This window comes from Panthera pardus, unplaced genomic scaffold (genome assembly GCF_024362965.1).
Source record: "Panthera pardus isolate Hobbes unplaced genomic scaffold, ASM2436296v1 HiC_scaffold_22, whole genome shotgun sequence".
Taxonomy (NCBI): domain Eukaryota; kingdom Metazoa; phylum Chordata; class Mammalia; order Carnivora; family Felidae; genus Panthera; species Panthera pardus.
Genome location: NW_026526788.1, coordinates 10432826 through 10447009, shown reverse-complemented (window position 1 = coordinate 10447009; position 14184 = coordinate 10432826). Strand labels below are relative to the sequence as shown.

At 40.2% G+C, this 14184-nt stretch overlaps 1 protein-coding gene across 1 annotated transcript in view; it reads left to right on the top strand.

The window, feature by feature from the left end:
- Positions 1 to 14184, top strand: part of LOC109248848 (zinc finger protein 33B-like) — a 46323-nt gene that overhangs the window by 13843 nt on the left and 18296 nt on the right. The window contains exons 4-5 of the mRNA XM_053910136.1: positions 7736 to 7880; positions 8161 to 8256. Of these exons, the coding sequence (XP_053766111.1) occupies positions 7736 to 7880; positions 8161 to 8256 (241 nt within the window). The remainder of the gene's footprint in view (positions 1 to 7735; positions 7881 to 8160; positions 8257 to 14184) is intronic.

Below are 14184 nucleotides of genomic sequence, written 5' to 3'. Positions count from 1 at the left end.
TACTAATGGGAAATTAGCAATAGATAGAAATCTACCTTTACAGAAAGTAGTGGCAGATCAATAGCAAAACTAAAGTGGCTTCTAGATACATACTGATCATTCTATAACTTAGAGTTTCTAAACTGACCTACAAATAACATCTCTGTTGTTTCTGATAATCACGGAGAAAGGAAGACACAGTCTTTTGGATACAGACAGAATTTTTATAAGACACAAAGACTTCTTGGATGATATCTTTTTTATCTTTTAACCTTCCTGTGACAGCCCTGAAATGAGTGCCTAAAACTATTCCTCACTGAAAGTAAAAGGGTCCAAGAGATAGCTCAAGTAGTTAATTTAATGATAGTCTTGTTCGATCCTGGTATAAAACCTGATACGTTTAGGGGCGCCCAGGTGGCTCAGTAGGTTGAGCTTTAGAGTGTGGCTCAGGTCAGGATCTCACACTCCGTGAGTTTGAGCCCCACGTCAGGCTCTGTGCTGACAGCTCAGAGCCTGGAGCCTGCTTCAGATTCTGTGTCTCCCTCTCTCTCTGCCTCTCTCTCACTCACACTCTGTCTCTTGCTCTCTCAAAAATATATAAACATTAAAAAGAAAATAAAAACCCTCATACGTTTAGAGGAATGAATATGGCCTGCGTGCTGGTTAACAAGAACTCTCCATGAGTACTTTAGCCGGGTTGTGTATGCGAGTTTTATAGCCGATCGTTTAAAGTTAAATTCTCCAGTAAGTCTGTCTGAGCTTCTCCGTCATATTCATCCCATAGCTTTCTGCCTTGGTTTTTCTTCTTCACTGTTTGGGATCTGTCCAGGTAAAGGTTGCCAATGATTTAATTGTATTTACTGACCACTCTTTCCAGGAGACTCTTTGTCTCTTTTGATGGATACTGGAAAAATGGTTGAATAATACTGTTTATTGTTTTGAGTACTTCTAAAAATATGTAAATTATCTTAATGTGTAATTGACAGGCATTTTCTCTTCTTAGTTCCCTAGTAATTTGAGATCTATCCATATGTAGCTTATTTCCTTTTTTTTTTTTTTTTTTAATTAGAATCTTAATCAGGCTGTGCTCTCAGTGCAGAGGTCAGTCTCACGACAGTGAGATCATGACCTGAGCTGAAATCAAGAGTCACATGCTTTACCACCTAGACACCCCTGTAGTTTGTTTCTTTTAATGTTGGATTTTCCCGCTGTGTGGACACAGTGTATTCTAAATACTATATTTTACTGATAGACATGTAGGTAATTTGCATGTTTCCTTAATATAACAGCTGCTGTGAATATCCTTGTCATTCTCTATGGTAAATGCAGATGTATCTCCAGACCCTGGAGCATTGCTTCTCAGAGTGAGGATCTTTGGCCAGAAATGGCAGCGTCCCCTCGAAACTTGTTTGACATGCAGATTGTGATCCACCATCCCAAACCTACTGGAAGAGAACTTTTGGGGGCCAGGCCCAGCAATCTGTGTTCTTACGGGATGTCCGTGTGATGGTTGATAACACATTAAGTTTAAGAATCATTGGTCCAGTGTCCAGTGATTAATATTTTTGAGTTACAGGATATTAGGATTTCTCATTTTTCTAGGTAAATTGTTACTCATCAGAAAACTGTGTCTTCTCCAGATACAGAAGTTATTTCTACTTCAAATGGTTACAAACTTCACTGTTTAATTTGTATGTGTCTGATTATTGAGTTTGTGCAAATTTCATAAATTTATGGTGTATAAGTGTTCAGCAATTTCAAGAGTGGGTGGAATTCTTGCACACCCATTGTTAGAATTATTTCTTTGTGTTTAGTGGTTTTTAAAAAATATACATGTATCTCCCCCCACCCAAGAGAGGTAGCGTGAGCTGGGGAGAGGGGTAGAGGGAGATGGATGGAGAGAATTAAGCCGACTCCACACTCAGGGTAGAGCCCGACATGAGCCTGGATCCCACGTCCCTGGGGTCAGGACCACAGCAGAAATCAAGAGTCTGATGGTCAACTGAGCCACCCTGTATTATGTATTAATATTTAAATATATTTTTATTTGCACTTTTTTAACTGCTTGTTGCTGGCATGTTATTTTTTATATATTGACCTTATTTCCAACAAGTTTTCTACACTAATTTACCACATCTAATTGTTTATCTGTATATCCAAAAATTTGGATTTTTTATGTATACACATGTATAATCTGGGAATAGTGACACTGCCATATACTTTTCCCAGATTTTGTACTTTTTTTTCTGTATTGCCCTCTTAGGTCCTCAAATATATAATATTAAATAGAAGCAAGAGTAGGGGGGAAACTTTCCTTTCAGTATGGATTTTTGCTGTATTTGTTTACATTTCATAATGGCATCAAGGATGTCCAATTTTATTCCTAGTTACCTAAAATTTTTCTTTTTTTTTAATGAGTGCCAATTAAATTAAAAAAAAATATTAATGTTTATTTTTGAGAGAGAAAGAAAGAATACCAGCAGGGAAGGAGCAGAGAGAGAGGGAGACAGAGAATTCAAAGCAGGCCCCAGGCTCCTAGCTGTTAGCACAGAGCCCAACTTGGGGCTCGAACCCACGAACTGTGAGATCATGACCTGAGCCGAAGCTGGATGCTTAACTGACTGAGCCAACCAAGCGCCCCAATGAGTGCCAATTAAATTATTTAAAATGGTTTTGGACACCTACTGAAATCGTCATATGATTTGTCTCCTTCATTTTCTTAGTAAATTACATCAAATCTTATGCAATTAAATTTAATGTAAAATTAATTACAACAAATTTAAATGTAAAACTAACAAGATATGTCTGAAATAAACCTAACTGGGTCATGACAATATTTTGTTTTAGAATTATGTATCTGTGTCCATGAGAGACATTGAGCAGTGAGGTATTTTTTCCTGGTGGGGGACATGTTCTTGTTAGGATTTAGTATTTAGTGTCAAAGATATGTTGAATTCATAACAAGAATTCTTGAGTATTTCCTCCTGCTTTCTCCCCAAGATTGTGTTTTATTTTGTTTCTACTTCTTTCTTAGGTATTCATTCATAGGTAGGGACATCTTTACCTGGAATTAGTTTGTTTCCCTCCCTTCCTTTCTTTCTTCATTGTTAAGTAGGCTCTGCGCCCAGTGTGGGGATCGATCTCATGACCCTGGCTTACAACATCCCATTTTTTTCCTCTTTTCTCCCAGCCTCTGGCAGTCCCCATTTTATACTCTGTTTCTATGAAATTGGCTTTATGGTGAGTTATAGTGTATGATATTTGTTTTCTCTCTGACTTACTTCATTTAGCATAATGCCCTCAAGGTCTGTCCATATTGTCTCAAGTGGCAGGATTTCCTTTGTTTTTATGGTTGAATAGTATTCCATTGTGTGTGTGTGTGTGTGTGTGTGCGCGCGCGCGCGTTTATATATATATTTATTATATATGCATGCATGTATACACGCATTATCTTTACCCCATTCCTCTGTTGATGAACACTAAGCCTCATGCCTCAGCTACTATCAATAATGTTGCAGTGAACAGGGGATTACAGGGGTCTTTTGCAGTTTTGATTCCATTTCTTTTGGATTTGTGCCTAGAATTGGATTGCTAGATCATCTGGTAGTTCCATTTTTAATTTTTTGAGGGACCGCCATAGTGTTTCCCAAGGTGGCAGCACCAATTTACATTCTCACCAACAGTGAATGAGGATTCCCTTCACGCCACAGTCTTGCCATTTGTCATTTCTTGTCTTTTTGATAATAGCCATTCTGAGAGGTGTGAAAGAGATATTTCATTGTGGTTTTGATTTGCATTCCTTGATGGTTCATGATATTGAGCACCTTTGCATGTACAATTGGCCGTTGTAGGTCTTTGGAAAAATGTCGGTTCAGGTCCTTTGCTCATTTTAATTGGATTATTTGCTTTTTGGTTTTTGAGTTGTATGAGTTGTTTATACATTTTGGATATTAACGTCTTATCAGATACATGATTTGTGAATATATTTTCCCATTCTGTAGGTTACTTTCCAGTTCATGGACTGTTTGCTGGGCAGAGCTCTTAAGTTCGATAAAGTCTTGTTTGAGCTTTTGTTGCCTTGCTTTTGGCATCTTATCCAAAGAAAACATCATCCTAGAGAACAATGTTGAGCTTCTCCCCTATGTTTGCTTCTAGGAATTGTATGGTATCAGTTCTTATGTTTAAGTCTGATTCATTTCAAGTTAATTTGTATGAGTGGTGTAAGATAGGGGTATAGTTTCATTCTTTTGCGTGTTGGTATCCCGTTTTCCCGCTGCCATTTACCGAAGAGACTATCCTTTCTCCATTGTGTGTTTTTGCAACCCTGTCAAAAATCAGTCGACCATATATGCGTGGGTTTATTGGGGGGTTTCTCTTCTGTTCCATTTGACTGCAACTGTTTTTATCACTGAAATAAGTCTCCCTTTCGCTGCAGTTGGTATTCCCTGTAACGTACCTTAATTAGGCCTTCCTTCACTTCGTTCATTAACCATTTATGAATAGTTAGTACGTGTCCTAATGTGTGCCAGCTGGTGAGGATTCTAAGAATGAGACATCGCTCTTTATAAGGAGAAACTCTTAGAACTGTGTAGGGCACGTGATTTTGACGTTACTGTAAGTCCTACGGTGGGGATCCTGTTTTGTTTTCCTCATGATTTTTCATTTCTGGTTAAAAATGAAAAGACAAGATTTTCAAGGCTAAAATAACATAATTGTTTTTTGTATTGGGTGACGTACCCCATTTGTATTTGTTCTTGTGAGGCTTTAGTCCCTCCATCTGACAATGTATTTATTCCCTATGCTTTTTGTTGGTTGTGTGGGGCACCCCGATTGAGTGGGAGCCGGCAGGCGCCAGTGAAGAATTCACTCAAGACAGAACAGAGGAAATAGAAGTTTACCGGATACCCTGCAAGGGAGCAGCGGGCGGGATGGCAAAGGGGAGACCGTCTGCTACTAGGCGGTGGTGAGGGGCTGTAGTTCTAGAGTAGCTGTAACTTTTCCCCCTTTTTTGGTAATCTTAGGCCTGTGCCTGCCGTGGGCAGCCCATTGGTCAGTGAGGGCCTGTGGCTTAATGAGCCTGTTCACGTCAGCTTGGTGGTCGTGGTCGCTGTGGATCCTTTTGCTTTCCTCAAGCTTTGACTGCTCAAGCCTGTTGTATACACAAGTGGTCTCTACAGGTTGTTTGTTTCTGTTTTACTGGATTATTTTGTTTTATTTTTTCAACACTGCGTCAGCTTGTGTCATAACAAAGGATTCCTAAATTTATTTTCTGTTTGTGTCTGTGATCTTACGGGCTAAGGCGTGGCTCTGCTCTCTGTGCTGTGCATTGTGGGGTCAAGGATGAAGGATGATGTCTCTGAAACTTCTCCCTGAAGTGATACATTTCCCTTGTACCACTTTTCATTGGCCAAAGCCAGTCACGTGGCCCAGCTTGATGTCAGTGGGCAGGAGTTGTGATGTACCCACAGGGGCAGGCTGGGGCGCTGGACCTACTGGAGAGGGGAAAAAATATGTTGTGAGTGGTTTGTCAGTGGTCACATGATTTATCAAGTGACCTTTGATGATACGCTTTTAAAGTTACTCCTTCTAGAGTGGTTCAGTATTTAAGTTTTATTCTAATACTAATCATCATTTAAGTTTAAATTGTGGTTGTAGTTTGTAATTTTCTATTAACATATGAAAGGACCTTTATTATTACTGCAGTTCGACCTTTACATTTACTTCAGTCATCTTCTGCTATCCCGTATTTTGTGGAAGCCCTCTGAAGTATTTTGTTTCCCTTAATGAAGAATATTTGTAATACTGTTTTTCAGACAGTTTCATGGGGCACCTGGGTGGCTCAGTGGCTTTAGCATCCTTCTCTTGCTTTCAGTCCAGGTCCTGATCTCACGGTTCCTGGGATGGAGCCGTGCTTGGGGCTCCACACTCACAGCATGGAGCCTGCGTGGGATCCTCTCTGTCCCTTTCTCTCTGCCCCTCCCCTGCTCGTGCTCTTTCTCTCTCTCAAAATAAAGAAAGAAACCTAAAAAAATTTCTTGAAGCAGTTTCATTAAAGGACAGAGCTGGTATGTCAGGAATGATTTGGAATCGAATATATCTCTTGATTGGTGAATTCTAATTATGTGCCCGGATAATACTACGTTAAGTAAGTTTTCTGGATTAGCTAGTGCAATCCTACACCACCTTTATGCTATAGGTACTGAAATTACAGAAGCGTATAAGGATTTACGTTCGGGATCTCTATAGAATAGTTCATCTGCAGAAAGTGCAGTTTGAGAAGTGGACAAATTTGAGATGTCCTGACTCCTAGTCGACCGGAAGATGCCTCTTCTGGCAATTTGATGCTTGAAACGTGGGAACCGGAACTCACATTACAAATGATACTGGAAGTGTTCTCAGTGGTTCCCGAGGTGCCTCCTGGTTTTGAAAATGACTCGGGAAGATCTTTGTGTGCTGCTGATTTTATCATCTTGCTCCCCCTCACTTCTTCATAGACGTGTCATGTCTCAGTGTGTTCTCCCACTTCAGATATTTAAGGAACCTCAGCCTTTATACTCACGATATGTAGCTGCATCAACAGGTAGAAACATGTTATTTATATATATTTTTTAACTTTTTTATGTTTATTTTTGAGAGAGAGAGAGAGAGAGACAAAGAACATGAGTTGGGGAGGAGCAGGGAGAGAGGGAGATACAGAATCCCAAGCAGGCTTCATGCTGTCCTTACAGAACACGATGCAGGGTTCAAACCCGTGACCAGGGAGATGATGACCTGAGCCGAAGTTAGCCACCCAGGCACCCCTCGGCTTTTACCTTTTAAACTGGAGAATAAAAATTTGTAACAAAATGTATTGATAGTATATTTATGTAATTCATAAATATCAAGTTTGATAGTACTCAAAAGTGGTTTTTTTTTTTAACGTTTTTAAATGTTTATTCATTTTTGAGAGACAGAGAGAGACAGATCATGAGCAGGGAAGGGGCAGGGAGAGAGGGAGACACAGAATCCAAAGCTGGCTCCAGGCTCTGAGCTGTCAGCAGAGCCCAGCATGGGGCTCGAACTCACGAACTGCGAGATCATGACCTGAGTCGAAGTCGGACGCTCAACCCACTGAGCCACCCGGGCGCCCCAGTACTCCAAAATATTCTTTAAGGTGGAGAGTGATCACACATTGAAGACTCGGTCTAATTTACTCTGTGATCCATTCCATGAATTCCTTTCTGGCACTTCTTGTCATCACAGATCCAGGCTGGATTCTCAACTTTTCCTCCACCATTTGCCCTCTTCTCATTTCCCGAACGTGTTAATGGAGCCCCGCCTTTGCTTGCACCGGGGACCACGACCCTGTGTTCATGAGAGTACGGGTTTCCTCTTCTCCACCAGCCGTTCTTCAGTGAGGCCCCATAAAGAGCTAATTTTGCTGCTCGTTTGTTTTAGTCTGTCTTGTGCATACCTCACCTTAGCGATTGTAACCTGTTACTGCATGTTTTCTTATCAGATTACGTGCTCCTGGAATACAAGAACAGTTTTATTAATCTTAGCATTTCTAAGAATTGGAACAGTTCCGGATACGTTGTGGGATTTGGTGATTTTTACATTAATAATACCCTGAAGCAATGGCATAGCGTTTGTTAGATTTCTCGTCTTCCCTCAAAGCCTAAAGCCAAACACGCCTTCTGCAGACTGTTTTGGTAATCATGAGAAGGATTGGTTCGCATACAGCTTTTTCCATGTCACCCAATTCTGAACATTTCAGATTGAACAGAGATTCCAGGGATCGGTATCATTTAAGGATGTGACCGTGGGCTTCACCCAGGAGGAGTGGCAGTGCTTGGACTCAAGTCAGAGGTCCCTGTACAGGGACGTGATGCTGGAGAACTACAGCCACCTTGTCTCAGTGGGTAAGGACTGTTTTTATATAATTCCAAGTAGCATGTTTTGGTTGTGTTAATTATGAGGCGTATAGGCTCTGCGCCGCGTTGAATGATATTTAAGATTGGAATTCAGGAGTCATTGCCGATTGACCAACACTTTTGGGCGCCAGGAAGGTAGTTGTGTTTACCTCTCCAGTGAAGTGTTCCGTGGCTTCTTCACCGAGCAGCTGCAGCGGCTTCCTCCTCTTCCAGAGGCCCTGAAGTCTAGGCCACCTGGTCTGAATCCTGAATGATTTCACGTTGACAGGGTCCTGTGCTACCAAACCAGAGGTGATCTTCAGGCTGGAGCAAGGAGAGGAGCCATGGATATGGGAGGAAGAATTCCCAAGCCAGAGCCTCCCAGGTGAGTGGATACATACGGCACCGATGAACGTCAGGACATTTATTATCTTCCCATGATTAACCCAGGGCTGGACAACTTTGGAATGTGTTTTTAAGGTACCTGTTAGAAGTCATAATCCAGTGAGTGACTGAGAATACTGGTTATTGGACCAAACCTCCAGATTCTGCTCTCACGAAAAATCTTCTCCTGTTTGATTCACGTTTTGAATATTCACCATTCTTACATTTGTCAACAGACCAGTCTTTGCCTCCTCCCCTTTGCCATCGTTTTCCTGCATGAGTGTGTGTTTCTCAAAGCAGTGTCAGCCTCCGACCTTACCGGCGTTGTTGCACTGCATTCCTGCTGTTCCCAGGCATTGTTTCATACACTGATTTTCCGACTCAAATAATTTTTGAGTGCTTGCTGTTGTCTAAATTCCATAGTAGTGAGAGGCGCTTGGGTGGCTCAGTCAGTTGAGCGTCTAACTTCAGCTCAGGTCATGATCTTGCAGTCCATGAGTCGAGGCCTGCATCGGGCTCTGTGCTGACAGCTCAGAGCCTGGAGCTTGCTTCAGATTCTGTGTCTTCCTATTTCTTGCCCGCCCGCCGCCCCCCCCCCCCCCCGCCCCACTCGTGCTCTGTCTCTGTCTCTCAAAAATGAATAAACATGAAAAAAATTTTTTTGATTAAAAACAATTAATAAATGCCACAGCAGTGAAAGAATAATGTGCCAGTGACTTTATACAAGTAGCACTAGTGGCCAAGAGATACATGCAGAGGTGGTCAACGTCACTAACGTGAGGGACATGCACCCCCGAGCCACATCACACCATTTAGAATGGCTAGGACCAAGAAGACGAGAGAAAACAAGTGTTGGCGAGGATGAGGAGAAAAGGGAACTCTTGTGCACTGTCGGTGGTGGTGATGTAAATTGGTTCACCTACTGTGGAAAAGGGTGTGGAGATTCCTCAAGCAGTTAAATATAGAACTGTCCTAGGATCCCGCAGTTGTACTTGGGAACATACCCGAAGAAAATGAAAAGAGGATATCGAAGAGAATATACACATTCTTGTGTATCACGGCCTTATTCACAATAGCCAGATCTGGACACAATCTGCGTGCCCGTCAGTTCATGAATGGCTAAAGAAAGAAAAGAGAGTAGTAGTATTCGATCATGAGAAATGACATCCTGCCACTTTAAGAGAAAGACAGTTACCGTATGGTGTCACTTATATCTGGAATCCGGAAAAGGCAAACTCACGATAACAGAGGGTACTGTGGTGGTTCCCAGGGGATGGGGTGTGGGAAAGGAGTGATGGCACAAGATCGGAAGAGTACTAAGTAAGCCTAGAGATAGCGGATACCATATCAAGAATGCAGACAGTATCGTATTGTGATAACCACACTTGCCAAGACACCAGAACTGAATGGTTCCAGTCACTAATAAGACATGGGAATTGTGTAACATAATAAAGGTGGTGATTACTGGTACAGTAGCAGTCATAATACAGTTTATAATTGTCTGAAACTAACATGTGCACCTTGAATTTATATAGTTATATGTCTCATGCATTTAAAAAGTAGCACTAGAAAGAGATACTTCTGCGTATTAACACTGTGTAGTGGTAAAAAATGACCATGGAAATTAGAGCAGAGTTAAATTGTGCTGCTTTAAGAAGAGTAGTCAGGGGAGACCTGAAGTAGGAGATCAGCCACCATTAGAGCAGGATTTGAGTGAAATGTTTGTGTGAGTCGGGCGGTTTCTGCCTCTTCTCAGCAAGGGGAATAGCACCCACTAAGCCAATGAGCAGGAATGTGTTTGGTGTTTTTTGGGAAATAGCGAAAAAAAAAAAAGTCACAATGGCCAGAGGGGAGTGAGTGATTGATGAGTGTGGGACAGGAAATGACGTCAGGCAATTGTGGTCCACAAGGTAAATATCATAAATCTTATTAAAGTTTTTAATGTTATCCTTTTTAGTATATTTTGGTTAACAAGCAATGTGTGGTTTATGTTTATAAGATCTTTCTCGCCCCTGGAGAAGATATTGGGAAGAGCATAAGCACTACAGATGTCGCTAGAGGACGCTTGTCGTTTTCCTTAAGGGTGATTATGGTCAGTCCAGATTGGAAGGCATGGAGGTAACGAGAGGAGGGTGGATTCTCTCTGTGTCGGGAAGAAGAGTAACAGAAAGGGAAGAGAGGGTGGGACTTGAAGGATTTTAAAGAATAATGGTTGAAAACTTCCCAAGTTGGGCAGAAGAGCTAAAAATACTCATTGAAGAATCTGCATGAACTGTAAGTAAGAAAAATGCAAAGGGATCCACGCCAATGGCATGTCATGATTACATTTCTAAAAACAAGAGAATGTTTCAAAGTAGCCGGAGAGAAACATCTCCTTTTCTTTGGAAATGATAGTGGATGTTTCAGCCAAAAGCATGGAAGCTAGAGGGAAATAATGCCCTTTTTTGAGTATTGAAAGAAAAGAACTTTCAGACAAAAGCGGTATCTTATGAACACATATTCATGAGAGGAGAGCTGAAGATACCATAAAAAGGAAAACTAAGAGAAAGTGTTGTAAGCAAACAAAACTTTTAAAAATGGCTAGAGGACCTTCTCCGAATCGAAAGGAAATAACACTAGAAAGGTGGAACTTTAGAAAAGAAAGAAAATGGAAGTGGCAAAAATAAGGGTAAATATAATGGAGTTTCCTTCTCATGAGTTTCTACCATCATATTTGATTCAGGCAAAATTTAGAAATATGATTTGATGCTCTATGTGTGGAGAAATTAATATAATTACATTTAAAAGATAGAATAAAGGGCTTTAAATGGAATTAAAGTGTTACATTTCTCTTGAAGTGATACGATGTTTTGATCCGAGAAGACTATGATAAATTATATGTGTCTTTTACCTAGAAATTGTCTCAAATACCTAGAACAACCACTAAAAAATTACATGAAGTGGTACACTCAGAAATAGTGTAAACGGAAAAAAACAAAATACTCTAAATTAATGAAGATGGAATGTTTAAAAAAATGTTCAGGTAACCAGTAAGAAAATAAGTTAGGAAGAGATGAATGAGAAACTGAGAAAACAACCGAAAAATAAAATGGCAGACTTAAACCTTGACGTTAGCAGTGTTCACCATCAATGTAAATGAACTAAATATACCAATAGGCGTATAAATTGGTAGACTGCATGAAACAGAAAACATGATGCAGAAATATGTTATCTACAAAAAATTCACTTCACACAGAACATAGATTGATAAGGAATAGAAATAGATGGGGGCGCCTGGGTGGCTGGGTTAAGCATCTGAGTTTGGTTCAGGTCATGATCTCACGGTTCGTGAGTTTGATCCCCACGTCAGGCTCTGTGGTGACAGTTGAGAGCCTGGAGCCTGCTTCAGATTCTGTGTCTCCCTCTCTCTCTTCCCCTACCCTGCTCATGCTCTGTTTCTCTCTCTCTCAAAAATAAACAATAAAATTTTATGAAAAAGATGTACTATGCAAATATTAATGAAAACAAAAGCAAGATTGACTCCATTAATATCAGATAAAGTAGTCTCGACGGCAAAGAAAATTATTAGAGAAAAAGGCAGTGATCCAAAAGGTGACCGCACCAAACAACGGAACCTCCTAGGACACAAATCAAAACTGACTGAACTGAGCGGATAAATAAACAAACCTTCAATTATATTTGGGGAATTCAGCACCTTACTCTTAGTAATTGGTAGAACTTGTAGACAACAGATATGAATTAATAGCAGATGTGGAAGAGCTGCAGAGCACATCCCTGAACAGGATTGAACGAAAATGTAGAATACTACCTAACAGATTGGGGTACCTGAGTGGCTCAGTTGGTTAGGAATACTACCTAAAAGAGCAGGATATGTGTTCTCCTCCAGTGCTTGTGGAGTATTCAGTAAGGGAAACCATATACTGGGCCATGAAGAAAGCTTAGGAAATTTTGCAGAACTGAAATCATGCTATGTTGTCCATACATAAAGAAATCACACTGTGGGGGCACCTGTGTGGCTGAGTTGGTTGGGAGTCTGACTTCGGCTCAGGTCATGATCTCTCGGATTGTGAGTTCAAGCCCCGTGCTGGGCTCTGTGCTTACAGCTCAGAGCCTAGATCTTGCTTCAGATTCTGTGTTTCCCTCTCTCTCTGCCCCTCCCCGACTTGTGTTTTGTCTCTCTCTCAAAAATAAATAAAAACATTCCCCCCCCCCCAAAAAAAACCCTCACAAAACAGAAAAAAGAAATCAAACTGAATCAGTAACAGGAAGTCAACAGACCTTACGAATTAAACAAGACCCATGTAAGTAAAGCATGAATCAAAGAAGGCTCAAAGGAAATTTTAAAAATACTTAGAACTAAATGAAAAAGTATACCAATTTGTGTGTGAAGCAGCTAAAGTGCTGTTAGGAAAGTTTATAGTAATAAATGCTAACATTGGATAAGATGAAAGGTCTCGAATCCATAATGAACTTTCTACCTGAAGAAACTGGAAAAAAACAAGGTAAATCCACAGCAAGTAGGAGAAAGAAAATAAAAAAAGCAGAAATCAATGAAGTTTATAATAGGAAAACAGAGAAACCTAATGATACAAAGCCAGTGGTTAGAAAAAAATGATAAACCTAGCAGTCGTCGCACACACACGCACGCACGCACGCACACCCCAAACCACCAATGAACGGGGCTATCACTTCTGCATTCATTAACAGGATGATACTTTAAATGTTATTCTCTTAATTTGACAGTCGAGAAGAGATGGATCAATTCTTTAGAAATCCTAAACTACCAAACTCAAGATGACATGGACAATTTGAATGGTCCATACATTGTCATAGAAGATGACGTAGATAATTTGAATTAAAGAAATTTAATTTAAAATAGATTAAAAAAATCTACAGATGTTTTTACCATCTATCAAACATGTAACCATTTAAGGAGGAATTAACACTGATTTTACACAATCTCTTCTAGAAAAATAGAAGGAAAAAGTTCTTTTTTTTTTCAATATATGAAGTTTATTGTCAAATTGGATTCCATACAACACTCAGTGCTCATCCCAAAAGATGCCCTCTTCAATACCCATCACCCACCCTCCCCTCCCTCCCACCCCCATCAACCCACAGTTTATTCTCAGTTTTTAAGAGTCTCTTCTGCTTTGGCTCTCTCCCACTCTAACCTCCTTTTTTTTTTTTTTTTTTTTTTTTTTTTTTTCTAGAAGGAAACCGTTCTAATGGAGTTTTTTCTTATCCTGATACCAAAACCATGTAACCATAGCCCAGGAAACAAAATTAATCTATAGATCGATATGTCCCATAAATTTACTAGCACAATTCCTTAACAAAGTATTAGCAAATAGAAACTAGCCATGTACAAAAAGAATCCTACACCGTGACCGAGTGGGATATATTCCAGGTATGCAAAAGTGGTTCAACATTCCAGAACCAATCAGCGTAATCTACCATAGGCTGACAAAGATGCTGTTATACATAAAATTGCTTTATTAATTTCCTTTCAGATTGTTGATTGCAGTTGCATAGACGCCTCACCTGATTTGGGGGTGGTTATATTGTGGCTTACGGCTTTTCTGAATTTATTTATTATCTCGAGTGGCCTTTTTGTAAATTCCTAGGGATGATTTGTAGTTAGAGGGAACTTTTCCACTCTTTCTTTAAGGCCAAAGAATTGTTTTCTTAATCCCAAAAGCAGATGGTCGCTCTTGGAAGAAAACTACAAATAATTCTTAGGAATATAGATGCAGAACTCCAAATAAAGTCCAACAGTGTAGGAAAAGAATTATATACCATGACGAATTAGGATTTATTCCAAACCTGCAAGCTCATTCAACATTCAAAAATCAATGAACATAATCCATCCCATCAGTAAGCTGCAGAAAGAAAAACTGTATGATCCTTTGATAGGATCCTTTGATGC